At 39.2% G+C, this 24,334-nt stretch overlaps 2 protein-coding genes and 1 long non-coding RNA gene across 8 annotated transcripts; 2 read left to right on the forward strand and 1 right to left on the reverse strand.

The window, feature by feature from the left end:
• The first annotated feature begins 329 nt into the window (after window positions 1-329).
• LOC115739598 (transcription factor bHLH74) lies at window positions 330-3,925 on the forward strand. Of its 5 annotated transcripts, XM_048275091.1 has the most exons (9): window positions 343-453; window positions 1,521-2,086; window positions 2,196-2,405; window positions 2,482-2,547; window positions 2,633-2,701; window positions 3,047-3,118; window positions 3,235-3,375; window positions 3,461-3,518; window positions 3,627-3,925. In XM_048275091.1, the coding sequence occupies exons 1-9, from the start codon at window positions 420-422 to the stop codon at window positions 3,653-3,655; spliced, it is 1,245 nt and encodes a 414-aa protein (XP_048131048.1). In that variant the 5' UTR covers window positions 343-419; the 3' UTR covers window positions 3,656-3,925. The 5 variants fall into 5 exon arrangements, with proteins under 5 accessions (XP_048131049.1, XP_030528637.1, XP_030528636.1 ...); XM_048275092.1 differs by lacking the exon at window positions 3,627-3,925 and having other exon boundaries at window positions 330-1,049; window positions 3,461-3,556; XM_030672777.2 differs by lacking the exon at window positions 3,627-3,925 and having other exon boundaries at window positions 330-422; window positions 577-2,086; window positions 3,461-3,556.
• A 5,118-nt stretch (window positions 3,926-9,043) lies between these two features.
• On the forward strand, window positions 9,044-14,056 carry LOC115739524. Of its 2 annotated transcripts, none has more exons than XR_007197440.1 (3): window positions 9,044-9,082; window positions 13,630-13,788; window positions 13,871-14,056. It is a non-coding gene; the product is annotated as an uncharacterized LOC115739524 (long non-coding RNA). The 2 variants fall into 2 exon arrangements; XR_007197439.1 differs by having other exon boundaries at window positions 9,046-9,082; window positions 13,587-13,788.
• On the reverse strand, window positions 10,043-13,862 carry LOC115739523 (probable xyloglucan glycosyltransferase 12). Its single transcript, XM_030672651.2, has 5 exons — window positions 12,576-13,862; window positions 12,167-12,475; window positions 11,725-12,015; window positions 11,222-11,335; window positions 10,043-11,100 (listed from the first exon to the last, which is right to left on the reverse strand). The coding sequence occupies exons 1-5, from the start codon at window positions 13,362-13,364 to the stop codon at window positions 10,474-10,476; spliced, it is 2,130 nt and encodes a 709-aa protein (XP_030528511.1). The 5' UTR covers window positions 13,365-13,862; the 3' UTR covers window positions 10,043-10,473.
• Window positions 14,057-24,334: the final 10,278 nt, after the last annotated feature.

Genomic DNA, 24,334 nt, shown 5'->3' on the forward strand with positions numbered 1-24,334 from the left:
AGCGTCAAGAAAGATTAATATCGAGGAAGAATCGCTTAGCCTCGATGAGAAGGGTAGACATTATGTTCATATAATCTTTCACTGTCGAATTGAAATGCGATAGACATCAACCGTTGAATGAATTTCGGCGTGAGGTGGTGTGGTTCTTTCACTTTTCGATTTTGTGAAAATTCCTAAAGGCCGTGTCTTAAGCATCTTAGATTAAAAAAAACAGAAACTGAAAAGCACAGGAGATAAGAATAGTTAAATACGTCTTACTGATAAAGAACTTACAGAGGGTAGATGCTTGTGAGGAAGGGCAAAGAAAAAGATATAAAAATGAGGGAGGTTCTGCAATAATTCAAGAACCAGGGAGCTGTTGGCAGGAGTTGGGTCTAATTTTCTGTTTTAAGTCATGCAGTTAACAAGACCAGCTTCAGATGGTAAGCAAAAGTCTCCACTTTCCTAATCAGTGTACTTATTCACACACTTCCGTCCCTCAGTCTCTCTCTCTCTGTCTCTGCTTGGAGCTCTCTGCATTTTCTTTTGATGAGCACCAAGGTTGAAACTTGACGACTTCTTTCTGCTCTTGAGAAGCTAGACTTGTGTAATATAAGGCGACATCCTCAAGGGCTCAAAAGGGTGCAAGGAGGCACTCTCGTTCTTGGCGGTGACTGAGCTGAAAACCCTTTGCCAATTTCAGCTGTTGCAGAATTCAAGTGGAACATTAGTCTTCTCGGCTTTGTCCTGAGTACCCTCTGAAAGTACCTTGAAAAGGGTTTATCTGCAAATCCCATTTTTCTTTGTTAGGGACCATGTGGGTCTAGCTCCAAGAAATTGGAATGGTCAATGTGCATTGACTGCCCTAATCATTCTTCTTCCTTAGGTCGTTGCTCCGATAGAACTGGTTTTTTGTGCAATTGGGTCTTATTGAAGAAGCATCCTTGAGCGAACCTTGTTTCTCTCTTTTTGGAGCGATGATGTGAGTGTAAGTTTTGAGGCATTTGTTAGTTCTTTTGCCAGGCAGAAGAGAGGAGGAATCTGCTTTCAATTTGTTGGGTCGGTCACAAGTGAGCTGTTTCTCACCAATTTGTCATTCGTTGTTGGTTTTCCTCTACTTTATGCTCTGAAAGGTTCACTTTCTTTTCTGTAAGGAGAATTTTTCCCCATCTCTCTTCTCGTTCGGGTGAGGTTGTCTGGTGTATTTTTTCTCCTTTTTCCTTAGAACAATAGGCAAGAGAAGCTGGTGCTCTTGTGGATTTTGTGCCTGATATATCTCGGATTTGTTCACTTTGCGTTATTAGATGCTAAAATGAGAGGTTCCTGTCTTCTTCTTTAGCTGCCTCTCTGGATTCTATAAAGCTGCCACCAAAGTCACCAGCTTCTTTTTGAGTCCTGCAATATATCACCAGCTCGCTGTGGTTAAAACCCACTTTTCACATTATACTTTTATAACTCGTTTAGCAATAGGGCGATTCTTTGAGTCCAAAACTTTGGTTTCTGCATCCTGAATATGAATAATAGTGGTGGGAGTGGTGGAGATGATATGGGGTTTCATGATGGAGGCAATAGCGCAGCGAATTGTCCATCTTCGGGCATTATTGCCAATTCCGTATCTGAAGAAGTTCCCATGATGGCTATGAGTTCAATGCCCACGTTGGAGAGACCTCCAATCTCGGTTGACCCTTTCTTTACCTCCGGGTGGGATACACTGGCCTCATTAAGTCATAATGAGAACTATGGGAGTTCTTCGTTTGTTTCCCACGGCAACTTTGTCAGTTCATCTTATCCGATTTTAATGGATAACCAAGGATTCGGGAGGAACGTCTCTACTCAACTAGCTCAATGCCTTTCTGATCCAAGGCTTCAGTACGTTGGAAGTGGCAGCGTATCTGAAATGGTCGATGGCTCCTTTGGGCTGCCCGAACTTAATCATCTAGCTAATCATGGGTCTCTGCCAAATAGTGCTTCCAACTTAAATAGCAGTAGCTGTGAGAGGGTTTCAGACAAAGGTGTACAATCTTGTGAATGCCAAAATTCTGGAGAGGAACCTGTTGGATCTTCAGCTGAAGATAGGAGAAGAAAACGAAGCCATTGCTCAAATAAGGTGAATCGACTTATGCTGCAACCATGTCCACAATATGGTGACTTTTATTTTCTGTTCTAGTTATGTGCGATATTAATGTCATTAGAAAATCGATGTTTGCTTGTGATAGAACAATGAGGGGGAGGATTCTGATGTTCCGAGATTGCAAAACGAGAAGAAACAGAAGATTGAACAGCCTGAAAGTGGTGATTTTCCTAAACAAAATACCAAACAATCAAAAGATGATTCTTCTAATGGCAGGGAAGCTCCCAAGGAGAATTATATTCATGTGCGAGCACGAAGAGGCCAAGCTACCAACAGTCACAGCCTCGCGGAAAGAGTAATTCCTATTGGCCCTAGTTGAATTAGCACTTTAGGACTAATGCTTATAGAGTTTAAACTCTTTTCGGTTTCAGGTTAGAAGAGAGAAAATCAGCGAGAGGATGAGAATGCTTCAGGAGCTTGTTCCAGGATGCAATAAGGTAATTAATGGCAGGCCAGTATCTGAGATATGTATTCCTATGATTTGGGTGGACCGTCACTGGTTTTAGTGATTTTTTTGCTCAGATTACTGGGAAGGCAGTGATGCTCGACGAAATTATTAACTATGTGCAGTCCCTGCAACAGCAAGTCGAGGTACGCTTCATCTCTGAATATATTCCTTGGGCTGCAGGACTACGTTGTTGTTTTTAAGGAGTTACCATTGAGGTCCTCGGACAACTGAGGCACTATGTTCGAAAACTTAACCTGATTCATCTTGCACCTAGTTCTTATTTTCTCCGAAATATGATAACATAATTATGTCACTGTGGTCATCAGCCAAATAACAAGATGATGTGGGGAAGGATAAATTCTACTGATCTGCAACCTGTGAAGTCATAGCAAATGTTAACAACCAAACTGCACGATGACTGTAAATGAGATGGGTTAACTCATTGTTACCTTTTGTCTGTCCTTTGTTTTTATTTTTGCATTATGCAGTTCTTGTCAATGAAGCTTTCCACTCTCATCCCTGGACTGAGCATCGACTTAGAAAAGGCTCTATCTAAAGAAGTAAGTCAAGGGCAATAACACACCTGATCTTGACACGATGGTGAACTCTATTCGGCAAAAATGCCAATAAGACATTGGTTAGCGAGTTAGTAACTTCTAATTTTTATGGCTTCCAGACTATTCATTTGCGAGGTGGTGGTGTGTCCAATCTGGCACTCAATCCTGGAATGGGCTTACCACACCTTTATTCACAAGGAGTCCTTAAGGGGATGTTGCCAATCTTGCCGAGCACAGATCAGTATCCTCCCTTAAGTCAGGTTTATCTGCAACGAGTCTTCACGCAGAATCTATTCCGATTTGCTTTTTAATGTACTGACATTTGCGATCTTCTTTTGTGCCTAGGCTCCACTGGACGGCGAGCTTCAAGCTCTTTACGATATGGGTTTCAATTCCATTTCAGGTATGGACATTATTAAGTACAACGGACAAATTCGCTAAGAGTTCTCGGCCTTCTTGATCATTTTCAATATCGCTTCTAACTTAACGCAAGACTCTTTCCGTTTCCAAGGGGGGATGAAATCAGAGCAAAGAATGTGAGATGCAAAGATCTCCTTTCCCACAGCCAAGGATTTTTCGATTACTTCGAGCGGCATTCTGTGAATTCCATTCCATTCAGCGCGCTCGGGAAAACAAGAGTTGTATAGATTATGAACTTGTATCTGTTCATTCTTTGCAAATTTTTAGTTGAAGAGGATGATGACTTTAAGCATTAACCAGAAGCACATAGTGATTCTGGACTCATGTTCTGTGACTACGATTGTTGATGTAGATGGCAAATTAAATCTAAGTCATTCTTCTCATTCTAATGGTTCGGTCTATTTCTCTTAGTAATGGAGAGGTCTAGGCCCAAGAAGGAGATGGCTCGCCTTACCGGCCATACGCCACTTCGGGCCTCCTGGCAAGCCATGAGGCTCATGATCATGTCTACCACCATCCCATGGAATCCGGTCAGAAAGTAGTTGCTTTAGTGGCATCTCCTTTATTTGAACGGATGGAGGTCGATCGAGGAGAGGCCGGGGTCGGCTCGTTCTCGTTCTCACATAAGTTCGTTCTTTAATCGTTAAGCTAACCATATGCAGATGACTCAATCATCCCGAGCCGTATGTTCAAGATGGCACCAGAGATGAGAGGTCTCTCGCTCCTCACCCCTCGGTTTCCTTTTACCGATTTCATTCAAACGCCATGATAACTCGACCTCCATGTTAAGGTAGAGAGAATCAGTGCACTTTCTTGGCCATTAACGGGCTTGACTCTGTCGCTGTTCAAAAGAAGGAAGCTGCAGCATTTGGTGTCGTCACCCACCTTTCTGTCAACAACCCTTGCTCAGACAATAAAGATGGAGTTAATTGAAGATCGAACCGGAGGACCTACTCGTCTAATCTATGGTTGGAGAGACGATCCGCGAAAGCACTTTGCTCTGACATTTAATACGAAAATTACCCAATCAATATTAAACTTAGGGCCTCGCTATTTCCATCCTTTATATAACCAAATCCACCCGTGTTTTCACTTAAAAGGCAAAATTGCCATCAATCATTCAATTGCAATTTAAAGTGGTAGCCCCGAGTTTATCTAATTTCCTTCTTTTTTATCCTCTTTTCTGTTTTCGTTGAGAATCTAGTTGTCTAACCAAACATTTCACATGTTGTGTGTTTGTTTAATGTGACTATCTCGTGTATATTAAAGGCAATATGTTCTGTTTTTATGTCTAGATTTTACTTCCGTAAAATAAGTTTTGTCGAAAAGAACAATTGCCAAGAAATCTATTTTTTTTTTTTTTTATGTTGTTGAGCAAATTTATTGGTTAATTGTCAAGTTGAATTTAGAGATTAACATAGACAATTTCGTAAAGCAATCTTATCTTCATGAAATTTTGCTTTGGTTGTGCATATCACCATTAAACCCTTGTTTATCTTTATATATTTTTTTTCTAAAACACCACATGGATGGTATTAATTCTTGTCAATCCAAAATGATAAGATTTCACTGGCATGTTTTAAAAAATAAATATATTTCTTGTTTTATGAGTGCCGTGATTTAATTACATTTCTTATTTTAAAGTTTTATATTAGACAATATAACTATCATTATATTTGAAAAATTCTTTATAGAGTTTTTTTTTTTGGGGGGGGGTGGTTTCATCGATCATCCAATTATACGAATATGTGTACAAAAGACAGCTGATAACAAAGAGTTTGATGGTGATAGGCACGATAAATGTGAAAGTTTATAAACAATTCATTGCGTTAAAAAAGTGTCAATGTTAAAATTTCTCAAGATTTTACTTCTGGATTAATCCACAAATTTGCTAGACAAGGCTGAAAAGAATTAGGTTTCTTGAAAATTTCTCTTTCGACCAAACTAATTTCTACGCGAGTAAAAACTAATGATTAATTCAGAACATTGTGCCTTCGGTGTACATGGATTTCCTAAAACATGAGAAATCATAATTATGGCAATTTTGTCTTTTCAGTGAAAATTGGGTGGATTGAGCCATATAAGGGGTGGAAATAGCACCGTCTAAAATATATACTTCACATATTACTATCAATTGCATAAACAATTACGTGGAAAGATTTATTTATGAAAGGTAACTCAGATTTCTAAAGCTTGTTTTTTTCCTAAGAATTTTTTTGTAACATTTAAGAATTTATCGTAGGTTATAATTCAACGGCTGTGAAAAGTTATTTTTTAGCTTATGTTTTCCAAGAAACCAATATGCAGTATCCGAACGTTGTCTTTTCTTGTAAAAACCTTTATGTGATGATGAGATCATCACTTAAAAATTGCCACTTGATAACTTATCTTAGTCTTCAATCGACAGCTATAAGCGACGTAAATTTCTTATAAGAGTTACTAAATTTAACATCTTGCTAACTTTAACAAATAAATGTTGGTAAAGTATAGGAATGTTCAATAATTTCAAGCAATCAAATAACACTAGTTAAAGGATCAAAAAAGAGTTTGTAATATAATTATAAGACTGTGTTTGGTAGTCGGAATGTAATTCAGGATTATCCTATGTTTCATGCCCGCCCATGACAGGATAAAGTGAGATATAAGAAGGATATAGCTTGGATAAAATTATCTCATGGGGAGGTGTGATAAAGGTAGATAGGATTTCTAAAATCCATAATGTAAAAGTTATTTTTTTCGAAAAACAAGTTTCTTAAATTAATAAAATTAAAATATTATTATAATATAAATAACATTTGATTTCTAATAGAAAAATTCAAAATAACAAAAAAATAACAACAATTTCATTATTATTAATTCCTATTTTTATTTTCAAATTTATTTCTATCTTATAATTTAAATTCAATATATTAAGTATTTATGTTTATATTCATGACATATGTTAGTTATTTTGGAATATTAGTATTATTTACTATTTAATGAAATTTAATTAGAGAATGATGGAAGGGGAAAAATGAAATAAAACAACAAAACAATTTTTTTTTTTTAAAAGGAAGAAGAAGGGAAAATAATAATAAAAAAAGCAATAAAAGTGAGGTAGGCAAGAGTGTAACGAGATATTCTTGCCATCTCCATTTCCGCAACTTTTAGATTTATTTACGCTCATATCCCGTTCATACGACAAAATAGCATGCGAAAAAATCAGATTTTATTATCGTGATTTACCAAACGGTGGATAATATATAGCAAAATCATTGGATTTCATATCCTATCATATCCATAAGAGAAATCTATACGACAAATGCAACTTAAGTGTTAATAAATCTTACACGTCGATAAGATGTGCAAGTAAATGCTAGTAAATTATATGAACCGTAAGTAATTTCGAAACAATCAAATAAATCAGGGGTAATAATTTCATGTAAGAGTTAGAATCTTTTTCTTTTTTTGGGGTCAGTCTGTAAGAGTTCCTAACGCATTGGTAACTTAACAAATATATGCTGGTAAAATCATTAGGACAATCGGTAGTTTTGAAAACAGAAAAATAGACGTTAATAACTAGGGTAACAAAATAGCTAATCATTTCTACCAAAGTTCGTAACTTTGACACATTAGCAAGTTACATAAATAAAGGGTGGCGCTTTTTCCACTTCTCTAGTTAATACACTCCATATAACAATATTTTGACCATATTATCCTCCGTTGGTCTCATTTTTTTAGCATCGTCCGTTATTTAGTCTCTTTCTTTTTCTTTTTTGCGGCTCCCACCTCCCTCCTCCTCCTTAATTCTTTCTTTGCGTTCTCTTTCTCCGGGAGATAATTCTGGCCCTCTCTTATTTCTCTCAATTAAATCCGATCATGGTTCAAGTCTCGGTGGTAATTCATCAATTATCCGTGATTGAAGATAACACGCTCTCATCTTGATCCCGTTCCGAAAAAACATTTACATTTTCCAGCTAGCCAAGAAGATAGAAAGAAAGGGGAAAAGAAGATGAAGCTTCAAAGTCAAAAATTTTATGTTTTCTCTTTCTCATCGTAAGCAATGGAAGACATTCCGTTGCCGGGGTTTTATCTTTTTTTTGCTTCTTTGTTTTCTTCATCAACTACAGAATTATGACCATGGAGAGCATGACTCCCGACATAGTTTTAGTCAACCGAATTATGACCATGAACTACAGGACCACCAACATCAGAGTCCTCCTCCTCCTCTCTCTCTCTCTCTCTCTCTCTCTCTCTGCATTTCTTCTTCTTCACCGTGACAGACATACTAAGTAACCTCTGCCTCAACGAGCCACTCTTGATTCTCTCTACCAGTCTCACCCTCAGCATACCAATTCTTCTATTTCATCTCTCTCTACTACACTCTCTCTCGCCCACACAAACTATCCTTTTAACCTTCGCACATACCACCTTGATAAACCATTCGAGTACTTGGATTGATGCGAGAGAGAGAGAGAGAGAGCAATTAGAGGGACATCAATCAATGACATCGTCTAACTTTTCTCGTGCGAGTTTCATCCACCCCCTAGTACGCCGAGGCCTATTCTTGGGACAACGAGATTCTCCCCAAAGCCCGCCACCACTACCACCACCTCCTTCAATAGATCCGAGACCTCACCCTCGACACCGTCTCCCCCTTCCTCAAACACCACTTCGAGCCCTTCTACCCCTGCCGCCACCGCTCCCTTGGGGTCCAACCAGGTGGCAATAACGTCCAGCGCAACAAGTCTCCATTCCGACCGCTAATAAGACCACCAACATCGTCTTGTAAGAGAGATAAGATGGAAGGTGGGACGGACACACAAGAAAGAAAAAGGAAACAAACCAAATGGACATCTCATTGAAGAGAAAGAAAAAGGGAACACTTTGGGTGGAATAGTATGAGAAGATACGAAAAAAAGAGTGAAACCCATGAAGGATAATATGCTGAAGACGCTGAAATAGGAAATGTATTAGCCAAGAAAGAAGTGGAAATAGCACGGCCCCAAATAAACTTTATTAAAAACATTCCACACGCTATTGGTGCTTGCGCCAAAAGTATTGGCAATTTACCGATGTGCTATCGACTAAACAGATTTCCCTTCCAAATTTTATTACGGACGAGCTTTAACATTTTCCTATGCTTTTCACATTTTACCGGCAGGGGACACTGTTCCGAATGTTGTCCTCCAGGCCGGTACAATCATTTCTTTTGAGATTACTCTTGGAACCGAGATAGAAAGATGAATTCGTCCAGAAAACAGAGTCTCGACAGTCGGTAAAAGATTCGGCCAAAAGAGAAAGAAACATGGAAAAAGAAACCATCTTTTTTTTCCTCTTTCTGCTAATGCCAAGTTTCAATCAGGCTACAGTGAAAGGCCAAAAAAGAGCAGCCGACAGTGACAAATAGTACTCGAATTGATCAGCTGGAGGGCCTCTTTCCCTTGGAAACCATAAAGCTCTCTCAAGACAAGATGGTCAAGCTGCACAAACTAGAATTTGTGCTTTGAATCTCCAATTTAATGGTGATGTAGAGAGAGAGAGAGAGAGAGAGAGAGAGAGAGAGATGTTTTGGAGAGGTCCAGCTGCATTTCCAACCATAACTTGGTGAGACAAGAGAGATCGTACTTTTTGAGATGGGGATGGGCCACATTCTCCCCACGCAACATCAGACAATCACAGACAGACTCATCACAGAAAAACTCTCCCATGTGCATGTTCTTGTGCTTAAATAAAACAAGGCTTACCCCCTATCCACTCACTGTCTTTAAGTTGCATTTTCCATAACTACAGCTGAAGCTCACTAATCCATGCTTTGGCCCATTTCCTCACTAATAATCCCCACTTCAATGCCCATCTGAGAGCTGAAGGTCACTTTTTTAGCCAATTATTCTGAAGGGTAGAGCCTGAAAGGTAAGGTGTAGGTGGAGGGAGGATGATAGTGGCAGCATGAGGAAGAAACCATGTGCATTGCATAACTCATCCAGGTCAAAAAAGGGTCATTTGCAAGAGCATGGAAGACCTATAAAATAGGAATGTGCAGATACTTGGCTCTACTTTCATGTAAGTCAAAAAACCCAAAAACAGAAAAAAAATGAAACAGAAGAAACCTTTCCCTGCCCTCTGAGAAGCAGCAAGAGTTTCACTGGGCAAAGGTGAAAGATAATGGAGGAAAAGACAGACTGCCTCTTTCTTCTAAATTAGAAAATAGAGATAGCCATGACGAAGCCAACGGAAATTTTCCATGGGTTTTCACATTCACCCTGATGCCAACAGTCCAAACAGAGCACTCTCCAATTGCTTCGATAACAGCAGATGCAGAACTTTGAAGCTCAGTTTTTGTCACCTCTTCTTACTGCCTCAGGATAACTCTTCTTATAGTAATAAAACTGAGGCAAGACAACTGATAAGAACCTATACACCAATTCTCTGAAATGAAGCTAATGGGCAAAAAGATTGCCTTGAACTGAACCAAAATAGCCAGAAGAAAGCAGCAAAAAAAGACAGGTCATCAAAGGTAATCTGCACTGCAAGAAGAAGTGATCTGCTTCAACTGTAACCTCACTTTCTGAGTGTTTTGAAGCAGAGTATTTCTTACAAAAGAATTGACTCAAAAACAAAAGAATGAAAAAAAAAATTAAATAGAGAAAGCAGACTAAAAAGCATCAGGACAGTAGAAAGCATCCCCGTCGCTAACGATATCATCTCTCCAAGATGGCAATTCCTGTTTCTGTCCAATTTAAGGTTCTTTCCTTTTTTTGTATTTGGGTGGAACTGCACACTTAAGTTTATACAGAGGGTGGAACCTAAGGACAAGAAAAGCACCACCCCATTACTCTACAACTTCTAAAGATTCCTCTGCTCGGTGTACAGTATTATTATTTGCGTGCCCCGTCCACCCATTCTCTGGCTTCTACATTCACAAAATATTACCCGAGTTGTCAACTCGAGAGCTCGACTTACTCGACCTGCTCGCCGATCAAGTCCAGACCCACCAGCAAGAAAGAAATCCCCTGAAACAGCAAAAAGTAGAAGTGTATGCCCTGAGCCGACAATAAACTCCTTGCCGATGCTGTGAGAAGAAGAAATGCCAAAGAAAGCTCTTTCACATAAATCCTATTATGCTTCTTCTTCCGAGAGGCTAATTTCTCCTGCTTTTGGATTTCCTCTTTCATTTCCTCAAGATCAGGAACTGAAACGCCTCTTTGGTGCTTTGGCTCCTTATCAATTAAAGCCACAAGGTCACCCTCAGAAGACCGACCAGATTTTTTGGTCACCACCCACTCATAAGCGCTTCCTAACTGAAACAGTCCAGATATCATCGCATTGAACTTAGTGACGGACATGGTGTTCTCGAAGAGGAGGTAAGGTACTATGAACGGGAAGGATTTCGGAGCAGGAAGAATGTTGAGAAAGGACATGGTGGCTGGAATGTAACATACGACCCAAGCAGGCAGCTCAGCCTCGGGAACAAACATAGTCATAGGAAGGATGATACAGAAGAGGGTGAAGGAGTAAAAAGGCAATATGAGTTTCCGTAGCAGAAAAAACAGAAAGATCATATTAAACTTCTTCCATAAGCTGATCTGCATTGAGAAAAACAAGAATTAGAAAACTAGCAAGTCAAAATCTTCACATTACTTACTCAAAAGACATCACTAAGCCTGATATGCAAGGACTGACAATATCTAAGGAGATAGTAAGTACCTTGGATCGAATAACGTCGAGCAAGCACAGCCTAAACAACTGCATTGGGCCAGAATGCCATCTGTGTTGTTGCTTCCTGTAAGCTTCATATGATTCTGGCAACTCACACTGGCACTGTAACATGTGAAAGAAAACATGGCACGTAGCGTCTTAATACACTGTTTAAAGATCTATGGGATACCCAAACTTGATGACTAAAATAACAATTCCGTTGTGAATTCTACCTTCTCATTATGTTGGTAATATAGAAAACACTAAACTGAAGGATTAAATTGATTTTTTGCAAGTGCCAGGTCCAAAATATTATGAAGCTACAAAACTATATAAACGCACATATATCATTACTTCTTCTTGGTGAATTACTATGGTGATGCAATGGGAAACACGGCTTAATAATCGTTTTCCTTAATAAATTTAGATGTTAGTAAAACTGATGCAAGGTTCTCTATTGGATAATTTCCACTCAATTTTTACTCAGAGATAAGCTGAAAAGTACCGATTACCTCAACATCATTCAGGAAAACAAATTTCCAGCCTCGAAGGTGAGCACGGACAGCAATATCCATGTCTTCCACCGTGGTTCTCTCCAACCAACCACCAGCATCCTCTAGGGCCTTTATCCTCCAAACACCAGCAGTCCCATTGAACCCGAAAAAATTGATGAAAATGCCATTTACTTGCTGCTCCACCTCGAAGTGGAAAGCCAAATTGATGTTCTGCAACCGTGTAAGCAAGTTTTCGTCCTTGTTGACAAAGGACCATCTTGCCTGAACTAGTGCCACCTCTTCATTATCCTGGAATAACAAATCGGACATGATATTTAAAACAAGACCAGTTCAAGCATCACGAAGCTAACAATCCCACTCAATTATTACAGCAACCACAGTAATGCTCATTTGTTCGGCCAATTCCACAACTCAGGTTGAGCAAGAGACTCGTCAGTACCTTGAAGTGAGGAACCGTCCTCTTCAAAAAGTCAGGAGTGGGCTGAAAGTCAGCATCGAAAATGGCCACAAACTCGTAATCCTTCACATAGCTACAGTTCATGGCAGACTTGAGGTTACCAGCCTTGTACCCATCTCTAATTACCCTATGCCTGTACAGAATGTTGGCTCCTTCCTGCTGCCATTTTTGCACCTCCTCTTTAATCAAAGATTGCGTGGTGGGATCGTCCGAATCATCAAGAACTTGAATTAGCAACCTCGATTTCGGCCAATCCAAGTTACACACAGCAGCTATTGATTGTTGATACACCTACGAAACGAAGTTCCTAAGAATCAGATAAAAATCATCTCTTCCAGCATTAAAGTAACAAGAATTTTTTCAGCATCAACGGTGGGGTAAACATCCTCACCTCTTTCTCGTTGCACATGGGAATTTGAACAAGAACCATGGGGAAGAACCCGTTCTCGCCTGATTCAGGATCGACCGCAGCTCCGTACTCCTTGGGAACGGGCTTGATCTTCTTGAACTTGATCCAGAAACACCCTAGGCACAGAACTAGCCTATCCATGCTCTGGATAAGGAACAGCACAATGCACACATTGGCCAAGAACTGCAACGGTGGAGCGAGATACTCCACCCGAATCAAAACCCACCTCGAATACAAGGAATTGAAGGCACCCTTAACCCCTAAAGGTGTAGCTAACAGGTATTGCAATTCTGGAGCTCCGAAATGCCAACCCTTAAAGTACGCAGCAACCTCGAATCCTAGCAACAAAACCGACAACCAAAGGAACACTTTTATACACGCGTAGATCCTGGACTTCACAGTGGTGTTCTCCTTCTCTCTGCCACCGCGAGAATTGTCGGTCGCGGCATCGTCGGCATCAGCGTCAGTCCTTCCGGAGGCGACACGGCGCCGCACAGCGGAGGCGAGAGTGAACGTTGCAGTGGCAATGGAGGTGAGGCAGCCGGCGGCTTTGTGGGCCTTGAGGAGGAGGACCCAAGTAAGCTGCTTGGCGTTCTTGTTCCGGGCTTTGTCGTGGGACCGGCTCGACGGTGTGGAGTCGCCGCCGATGAGGAAGTCCTCCTCGGACGGCGACTCGAGCTCCACCATGGACCAATTGGGGTTCTCCATCTTGACGACGACGGGAGTGCCCTTGTGGCCCTCGTTCGCCCACCAATCAAATGAGGGTGCCATTGTTGGTCTTGGTCTCCGTCAAACTTGATCTAGGAAACGTCAAACTTGATCTAGGAAACACCCACCTCGTACAATTTGATTCGATGAGCTAAAGATTGGAGCTTTTCCTATTTTTGCAAGATTTAGCCGAGTCCCAGAAGGGGAAACGCTAAAAGGAGCTAGGAATTTAGTCTCATTCTTGTCCTAGTGGGAGAGACACACAAGCCACAGAGAAAGAGGAAGAGAGCTCGTGTGGATTCAGATAAACCAACTGCTTCAGAGGAAGAGAGAGAGAGAGAGAGAGAGTGAGAGACGCGTGGAGCAAGCAACAGAGCGAGGCGTCTCTAGATCATGGTGACATTGGGAGATGGCTCATACGGGGAACGAGAAGAAGAACAGAGAGTTCTAGAGAGAGAAAGCGTGGTGTTGTGGAGAGAGAGAGAGAGTACGAGGGAGAGAATGAGATGAGTCCAAAAGTGCTTCCCGTTCGATTACAGCTTGCAAAAGGAGGTTTCAAGTGGCAACAGGAGAGAGAGAGAGAGAGAGAGAGAGAGTGATGGACAGAGAGATATGGAAAGAAAGGGATGGTAACAGCTCAACACGTCTTCGATTTGGATTCCGAAATTGAATTACAAAAGAGATGGGGAAAAAAAAAAAAACCTTTCTCCCAACATCAAACAGAAATTTCTCCGAAGGAAACACGTTGTCTCAGTCAAAAATTTTTGCATTTTTACCTCCTCAAAACTTTTACCCCGTCACACGAAAATGTCCCAGACTTCGAGCACATAGAACCAATCCACCGCCCAATTCATGGACCAAGACCCCGCTTCTTCCAATCTTTGGAACATTTCAATCACACTCAACCAAAGAAAAGCTGTTCCCAAAATCTCAAAGACGAAAAGGACTTGTTCTTTCCAAAGATCTCATTTCCACCATCTCTGCAAATTTATTGACCACCTACTCGTCTTGACTCTCAATCAAAAACATCAACCACCCATCAAACACCCGCACAGTAAATTTCACGAACCCAAGATTGTCCTTTGACACCCTTTTTGCCCTTTTCTTCCCTATTTCTTGGTCCTGTTGTTTTTCTTTCTTTCTTTTCTTTTTTTGGCAGGGCGTTTAATATTGCAGAAAGATGATGTCAGACGGCTCAGGACGGTGCGAGAACGAGAAAAGGTAATTGGGGAAAGATAAAGAACAAACCCGTGGGATACTTGAGATACGACGCGATGATTCCTTCCAGGATTTTGGTCTAATTCGCGCCCGCGCGTGTGGGAATCGAAGCAGAGAACCTTCGAGGAATTTCTCCTCCTCCTTCTCCTCTCCTTCTTCTTCTTCTTCCTTCCTTCTTTCGAAATTTAATAACTGAACAATAACAAAACGGATAAAAGCGAAAAATGGAAAAGGGAAAGATGAATACAAGCAGAAAAACCAGAGGCGGAGGAGGAGGAGGGAGCGGGGGAGCTTGAAAGGTGACGGCTTGACGGGGCAACAACCGTCCGTGTCCCGACGTGGCAAAAATGTGGAAAAGGTGACGTCGTTTATCTTTTTTTTTGTTCTGGTGCACTATGTTGTTTTGCCCTTGATTTTGTTAATCCTTTTAGAAACCAAAATTGATTTTCATAGCTATGGTTTTCAATAATTTTCCAATGAAGAATGTATTTCAAAATTCAAAAAAATTCAAGACATTGGATGTGATTCTAAAACTAGACAATATTATTTTTGCTTATTTTAAAGAATCTTTAGGTTCATAATCGGAAAAAGTAAATTCGTAAAAATTGATATAAGAAGAGACAAAAAGGAATGAAAGTCGTTTACATATACGCTCCTATCGAAATCGCCACATGCGATTCTTGAAATGGATAAGTAATCGAAATGCACTTATAAATGACTTTGCAAGTCGTTAACGATTTAGTAATCTTTACCTTTGGATGAAGATGATCCGATCCAAGGTAATTTTAGCATGTTTGCAAGCTATTTTAAGAAAATTCAGAAAAATCACCAGATCTTTTATTGAAAACGAAAATTCAGAACCATACTTACTTTTCATTTACTTTCTTGACTTGTTTTTCAAATATCAATTAGAATAACAAGTGAAAATAATTTGCAATGTTCTCCGTTAAAAAGTTTGCCAAAATGCACACGCATAATGAAAATAATAAATGATAAAAAAAAAACTAAAGGACTGTAATGAGAAATCCGCCTTCAAGAAATTAATTTTAAGTTATTGTCTGTCAAGTATTATTAATTTTTATTTTTTGGCACGATAATGACGTATTCATGAGCGCTTGAGATTAATGATATGGTCAAATCATGTAATTAACACTTGGTAATTTGGACGGTCAAATCATGCGTAAAGAGCACTAAGTTAGTAGCAAAAATAGGGTTGCTAAGAGTAGTCAATAAATTGGACCAAAAAAAAAAAGAGTAGTCAATACTTCATTATTCACAAACTTGGGAATTGCAAACGTTGTTCCAGCTTTTGGGGCCTACTATAAATAGCCCTTCATCTTTTAACGGATAAATTAATCTAAATGGTTTTTGGATTATATATTTTTGTATTTAACCCAATTCAGCAAAAGCTGTTTAAATGATATTTACACATTTTGTTTAAGTGATATAGTTTGCACAAAATCTCCTAATGCGATTTTCAATTGAGCTAATTGCTTGTTTAGTTCATATAATGCAAGTAATAATTTCAATGACGTGTCTTATAAAACGACATCCATTGTGGTTAACTAAATTGACAAATTCTATACCTTAAATTGTGGTTTTTATTTGCTACTTTTCAAATGCACTTATTTTTAGTATAGTATTGATTATACAATTTTGTTATTGGATAAATTATATAGTTTAAAATATAGGTTTACATCCACTTACTTGGACTGACAATCAAAATATAGAGAAAAGTATAGCTTTCGTCTTTTTATCTCGTGATTCCAAAAAACTTATCTACCTATTATTTACAAAGTTGCTCAAACAAAATTTCGTTAATTATTGAATTCCATTTATCGAAGAATAAGGTATAATTTAGAAGGAGAAAAAGCATGAACATTAAAGAAACTTGTATCATAAATCATGTAATTATATAGTTCGAATTGTATACTGATAAGAATAAAGTAAATTAGCTTTAGATTGTTGTGCGTAGTCCAACTTTCATTTTTATCTAGATAAGAGTAATGCAGATATATGAATGCAGAAGCTATTATACTAGGATATTTATGTTGAAGAGCACACGATATCTATTTGATTTATTAGATGATTATATGAAGTAACACATCATCAAGGAAACGCACAATTAAAAAGAGATATAGCTGCAATTATGAGAGATACGGAGAATCAATAGAAAATATTCAAATTATGTCTAACAAAAGGAAAATATCCTTGAAAAATATCTCTACTATATCGTATGATTTGAAGACTCATCTTATCTTGACAATAGATATTATAAAAAGTTGACTTAAGAGATGCAGCTTCGCGTTTTAGAAATTTTCAAGTGTTCTTGAATATATAGTCTATTTTGAGCATAGTTTAATTTTCTGCATCTATTGTTCCTTTATTTCCTTTAAATCTTACGGTAGGTTAGTAGCACCAACATTCAAAACTTCGTTTGGGAATTTGCTTCATTATAGGCGTGATCTCATTTCACGCAAAATTATCGATTAACGAACGAGATCGTGGATATACTTGATTTTGCTTTCGGAGACCTTAGCCTGGCATGCCGGAAAGGCGGCCACGCTTGACAACCACCGCCGTTAACGAGGTGGCCCAGCTCAATGGAGAGGTAGCTCGGCCCGAAGGAGAGGCAGTGATTTGTGGAAAAAACTTGATTCTCCTTATCTCTTGAGAAATTCTATTCATGTCTATCCCGCTCTCTCTTCTATGATATTTTTATATGGGCTATATCCCTTATATATCCTCTTTATCCTATCCCAGACATATACAAAACACAAAATAGAATAAAACATATCATATTCTGGTTTTCATCATAATGACCAAACTCATCCTTATTTCACCAAAATATTACCTAAGCCAAACATTGTCAATTGAAATTTTGGTTCTGCTATTTAAGTATTTAAAGCAAAGGCCGGGAATCTACTTATGAATTTATTATTTTACTTTTTTCCGACAAAAAAAAAAAAAAGAGACAACCTACCGAATTAAAAAAAAAAAAAAAGAGATAAGGTGCCTAGTATATTTTTGTATATGGATGGAGAAACAAATAATAGTATATGCAAGGATCGCATGAATTTATCCTTAATACATCGAGAAAGCTATTGCCTCTAGATGTTCACGCAGTGAAATTTCGAAGCATTTTTTTTTTCCATATGTACAAAAAGGGATTGGGAATGGGGACGCCAATCCCTGGGGACGCTAGTATTATAGACACGGGATTCGATTCCCGTGAAGTAACAGAGCAAAAGTCAGAGAGATGAGCGTTAGAGATAGGACCGATCAAAACAAACAAGAACTTCTATATGATTTATTTTATTTTCCAAGTTCTTTACAGCATTAAAGTTAGAAGGGGGGCATTGACATGGTGAAGGCGTCGGATAACGTTGCCATTTAATTGACAACAAAAAAAATTAAAAGTAAAAAATATATAGGTAGAATAATTGAATGGTTCCAATAATTATTCGATCCGCCAACTTGAATAGTATTTAGTGGGCTGTCTCGTATTAATTAAGACTAATCCCGCGACATTGGACAGGTCCAGAAATTATTTAGGCGGCGCGAGAGCCACAGGGGGTCAAGGTGCGTGCCCTAGCTAGCTAGCACGCATTAATGTCACGTGGCCGGGACTAATTCCCAATCGAATTAGATCTCAGCTAGTTATCATTTTTGTCGTGGACCCGTCCGTGAGTGATATTTAGGTGCTTATTAATTTTATATTCCGGAATGAGAAAAGTGTAAAGGGAGGGAGCAACCCAAAAAGGAAAATATGGAGAGATATTTTATTGAAAAAATAAATAAATGGATTAATACCACAAAAAAAAAACTTTAAATTGGTATGTATGTGACAAATTTAACCTCGAACTAATTTTTTCACCCCTTGAAAATTTCGAATTGGTACGTTCGTGACAATTTTACCGCAAACTAGTTTTTTAATCCCAAAAACCTCAAATTCGTACACTTGTTACGAATTTATCATCCGTTAAATTAAGTTATTACCGCGAAAACTTCAAACCGATACACATGTGATAAACGGAGGGTAAAAAAACATAAACAGAGACACTCCTCAAATTCCACGTGTAATCCAGCTCGACAATTTGACAGCGAAATTTTTCAGAAGCTAATAAAGTAAATTTGTCATAGGTGTACTGATTTGAGATTTTTACTAATAAAAAAATTAGTTTAGTGTAAATGCATTACGGTTATATCGATTTGGAGTTTTTTATGGTATTAGCTCCAAATAAATTTGAATACTTTTGGAGAGGGCAAGTTTAACAGATTTATTCTAGCTTTAACTAAATTTGAATGATTTAGGTGAAAAGAAGTCCAATCATGATTTAACCAAAGTCAAGGGAAAGTTGAATAATCCTCGTTGTGATTAGTCCAATCATGAGCCTTTGTATTTTTAACCAATGGAAGAAATTATGACGACGTAATTAAACCGACGCCTAATAATGAGCTTTTCGTTGCGTCTCGAATTACGGTACCTAGTAAGAATTTTGTTCAGTGTTTGGTCCGTGCCGTCGTTAAAACGTAATTTAGTAATTCACAACTAATAACTTCAAATTACGGTAAATAAATTTTGATTTATGAAATACAGTTGAGTTAAGCTAATTAGAAAACTCTCGCCCCATTGCATTCCCACGGCACTCTTTCTTGCGACCAAATGCAAGAATTTTCCATTTCATTTCATTCCCATTGCCTATCAAACAAAAATACCGACTCATTTTATTCCTGTCCATTTGATTCTGCGTTTTCCAAATTCCCTAATTTCATTCTATTTTGCATACTAAACGGAACTTTAAATAATTACGCATGAGCATGTCGCATGATATAAGTTGTTATAGATCTCAAGTTAAGATTGTTACAAGTTCATCATAATTCGACCAGATATAGGCTATTCTAGTAAGATCAAGAGGTTTGAGGGCAGATAATTCTTCCAAGTCGACCTCAAAAGATTGCAGAAGAGCGATATTTTCCTCTAACTATACTTTTGAATTGTAGGTTACTAATTATGCATATCCCCCCAGGTGAAAAATGTAAAAAAAATTAAATTAAATGGGTATGATGCTCGTGTCTGTAACTCATCAATCAAAGACAATTTGCTATCGACTTATTAATTTAACGGTATGAACAATTATAGCATTAACCACACGTAAACAAGCGAAAGAAAGGGAAATGGTGTGTATGTTTTTTTGAGTGACTTTCGCTTTTTATTTTCATTTGAGTTTCAGTTTTTACTTGAATCGTCGATCTATGCTAAAGTGATTTGTCTATTAAAAAACATAAATATGAGATAATTTTAAATCATTTAGCATGTTTCATAAATTGAAGAAACAAAACAATACTTTTTATTTATCTCGATAAAATACTCAAGGCGTAATCTCGATCAAATCATAAGGACAGAGCAAGTTAATCATCCCTCGCTAATCGATTTATTATCTTCTTAATCATCATGGTTCAACAACAAATGTCAACATCTACTTTTCCTCGATGGAGCGTCTCCGGAGGTTTTCGACATTAAACACGAGGAAGCTCCCACGAAAAACGAAAGACGAGTCGAAAAACAAACAATTTACCAAAAGAGGAAAAAAAATGAAAAAGGATATCAATTTGCATTATTAGGTGGAAAATCGAAACGTCGAAAAAGACGCTCGAGCGCGTTAATTTTTTACCGCTCCACGTGGACCCACGCGGGAGAGGCCGCGAGTAGGCATCGGCAGGCGCCGAACGTGGGGGCTGGGGCTGGGGGGGAATAATTCGGACCGGACAGCGAATAGTCCAAAAAGCCCCCACCTAATTCCGCGGCCACCGACAATTTGAGTCAAGGACGGAGGGAGCCCAAGGGGGGGCGTTTCCGGGACTCCGTCCCCCGGGCCCCCATCCCCCACGAGGGGTGGGGGGACGCGAACCGCCTGCTCTGCGCTCCGCGGCGTTACGGTAGTCCCTCGGCAGTCAATGCCGCGATTGAGAAGAGACATCTCGGCCCTTCGTGCCCGGCGGCCCCCCCGGCCGCCGCGGGACCCCGATGCGGAGGGTCGGCCGGTCGCCACGGTCTTCGAGAACGTGCGCGGTCGGATGCGAGCGGGACGAGCCGTCGGATCGTCACGTTTCTCGCGCAGTGGGAGTGGGGAGAACAGTACGGCTCTGTTGCGAGTCACGTGAGATGGGGGTGAGGGGGACCCACTCCGCGCCTTTTGTTGGCCTTTCCCTTTTTTCGAAATTCAAAACACTTTCGGAAAAACGGGAACTTGGCGCGCAAAATGTCGGATGGGGATGATTTTGGACGTATTATTCTTGAAAACGTCTTCCGTAATTTGGAGTTGCGGCGGGGATGGAATCGGAAAAGCAACCTTTAACGACGGGACTGGAATGTATTCCGTGGGGACTCCAAGGAGTGTTCAGATCTCGCCACGTGGCCGAACGATGTCGGGAGCAACGGTGGATCATCGGACGAATGCTTGATTTAGTGCGAGATAAATCCAGTTCACATCTTTTCAATTTGGATCGGTCCAAATTCACCGATGAAAGAAGATCACCCGACAGCCACGTCCCTCGCGGCGGCCGGGGCTGCCTTTCTCCTCCATCGGTGACCGCCGCCAATAGTCATTGTCTTCATCCCTCTTCGATCCGATATCTCTCCGTCCTCCACTTCCGCTTCCCCCCTCTCATCTCATTCGACTACGACCTCGAGTCTTGAATTTGAGCTTGTTGGCCTGAGGCAACTCAGAGTACAAGGAGGCCGCGATCTTCTAGTCTCTCAGAAACGGCATTACGAGGCCGCGACCTCTGCCGAATAGCGAGATTGAAACGGTGATGCGACAAAAATGCAGACCTCTAGGGTTTCTCGCAATCTCAAGGAACGAAGTCTTGGGCGCACTGAGCCAAGGCGGCACTGTGGCCCGGCAGAGATAGAGTCGTTGCTTCACGTCATCCTCCGCGAGTCACGGCGGCTCGCCACCTCAACATTCTCCGGACATGCATGTTACGTTGTCCAAAACTGCGAAACCCCAAGACCTGCTTTTGTCTTTCCCTTTGTCGTTATTTTCCATTTTATTGCCACATCCTAAGTTCTCGATGATGATGATAATAATAATAATAATAATAATAATATTATTATTATTATTATTATTATGTCTTAGACGGTTTGTTTCTATTTACCACAGCATTTTCTCTGCTACACTTCGAGCGGTGCGTTGTTGGGAAACTCGAATTTGAGCGACAGAAAACTCGTATGATATGCCTGAATTTAAACAAAAATAAATAAATAAATACATTTATTTATTTTTCCACGTGTGTCAAGAAAAGCCAATCTCACAACAATTATTAGCCATCGTGAAAGCTCGCACAAAAATCGACCCACCGACAGAATTCTAATAAGTAGCCAGAAAAGTTTAAGGAACGCAAAGCGTAATCAGAAAACAAAATTAAAATAAAGGAGAGCAATCATGGCGGCAACGTGCACGTTTAGGATTTCCACATTCTTCGTACTTGACTAGACCAGCTCGAACTTTAGTTCAATTCCCGGTTGGAAAATCGTTCTTTGAATGAGTGTTAAAATAAGCGGATCATGTGCTAGTATGGAAAAATTAAATAAACCGCATACGAAGAATTAAGGTTTAATAGGGCGAACGTCGGACATTTTCAATAATGACCTAAATAATTCCGTTATATCACCTCATGAATGAACGGGGCATAACATTTGTTGAGACGGAGACATTGTTGAGTGCACATGTTAGACGGCCCCTGGATTTCCATAAGCCGTCCACTTGTGCAAAGCATCACAAGCTTGGCAAAAACATTAATTTATGGTCCAACACCTTTGTCCTCTGTTACCACCCAATGTTCTGATTGAAACATAATGTGGTACAGGTGGCCGATTGGAGGGGGTCCTACTTGTCTTGATTAGTACCTTAGATGTATGGATGGATTATTGTTTTAATAGAGTCGACCAAAGCACATGATCGTGCCAATGATGTCGGAAATCATGTCAACTTACTTAAGGGTGGTGCGTTTGTTTTGTGAAAAATAAACGAGTTGAAAAAAATATATTTTTTTTCATAATGACCGCTTGTATTGCTAAAAAAATAAATGAACATAAAATAATTTTATCGTTCACGAAAATATTTAAACATAAATTATCATTGATAAGATTTTTTTTTTATTGGTCAATTATTTCGACCGATATAAGATGTTTAGACTCCGTTTGTTTCGTAGATAATAGAGATTTATATAAAAAAAATTCCTAAAAATGATAATTTGTATTGCGTACAAAAAGTTAGTTAATAAAAAAGATTATCATCGTCGACAACAATATATATCTAAACATTTTCGTTGACTTTTTATAAACAATATAAGCGATCGTTTTAAAAAAAAATCAAAATCATTTATTTTTTACGAAATAAACGTAGCTTTAATCTATTATTCGAATTCGAACCCCATACATTAAAAAAGGGTCTACAAAAAGTTTATTTTGCAGTGTTGCGAATTAACAAAAAATGGTGTTTAATTAGCCAATCCGCTGATGATGTCACTTGGTTTTAGAAATTGCCTTTGCTGGGTTTTACCTTGTTGTAATTTTCTTCTGCTAATTAAACACCGTTTCTCTCTCCTCCTTTGCTCCTTCTGGCGGTGGACCGACCAAACCCTAATTTTCCGTCCTTTGTTTTCTTGGGGGGCGAGGACCAGATCAAAACCCTAATTGATATGATGTTATTGCATCGTGCACGTAAAACGAGGGCGGGAGACAAATCCATCGTCCTCTTCTTTTGTCGTGTAATGATGATTCGGTGGGATCTAAAAAAACGAAAAGAAGATCCGGCGAATGATGTCGTTCTCCTTAGGCTTACGGTTTCAAGCGAAAATGGCCCCGTTTTGTTGTCGGAAGTCATCAGCTGGGAATAGCAAAACAGATATGCACTTTTTTCCAAATCAACCTTGGTGGAGAAAGTCCATCCAACACAGTGAAATAAATCCAAACAGAGGGTATAGCGCCACGTGGCTGACCCGCGAGGCAAGAGAAGGCATTTAGTTTATCTTCTTAATTTTGAAAGTAAGTCCTAATTGTCTTATTCCCCTCCCCAAATCTTGTCGGATCTGCTTTGCAAGGAAGTCCAGTTTATGGGTATTGCGTTTTCTAATTGACATATAAGAACTTTAGTTTGTGACAAAAAAAAATAAATAGATAAATAAATAAGTCCAAATTGTCTTGAATATTTCAATTATGTCAAATTATTCATAATCATTTTATATTTATGCCAATTGAGGCCATCCGATTAATTTTGACTGGAAATATCTGATTTGGTGTTGGTTATTCTATGCGGCGTGATCGGCGTTCATGTGGATATTTTTTCTAATAATTTTTTTTAAAATAATTTTTTTTCATTTTGGCGGCCACGAAAAGAAAAGAAAATTAAAAATAGTCAAAAATAATTAACATTTTAATTTTTTAAAAATTTTATAAAAAAAAATATCTTAACCCGGTGGGACCGATGGATCCTGGAAAGGTTGATGGTTCAAATCTTCTAATCACGTTCCGCGATTTAAGTGGGAGGCCTCGGCAGTGGGTTGCTGGGCCAATCTCCCTCCAAGTATAGTTCTTGGTTGGCCCTTGGGTCAGGCGCGCGGCGAAGCCTGGTGGGGCTGGTGGATCCCGAATATAAAAAAATATATATATCAATGTAAGCGCCGATTATGCCATATAGGATCGCCGACATCCATATAAGCTATTTCCAACCAAAATTGTCCGGATGAACTTAATTGACATAATGTAAAAGGTTAAGAACTAAATAAGCACAATTAAAAATTTTATGATT

Source organism: Rhodamnia argentea, chromosome 2, assembly GCF_020921035.1.
Source record: "Rhodamnia argentea isolate NSW1041297 chromosome 2, ASM2092103v1, whole genome shotgun sequence".
Lineage (NCBI taxonomy): Eukaryota > Viridiplantae > Streptophyta > Magnoliopsida > Myrtales > Myrtaceae > Rhodamnia > Rhodamnia argentea.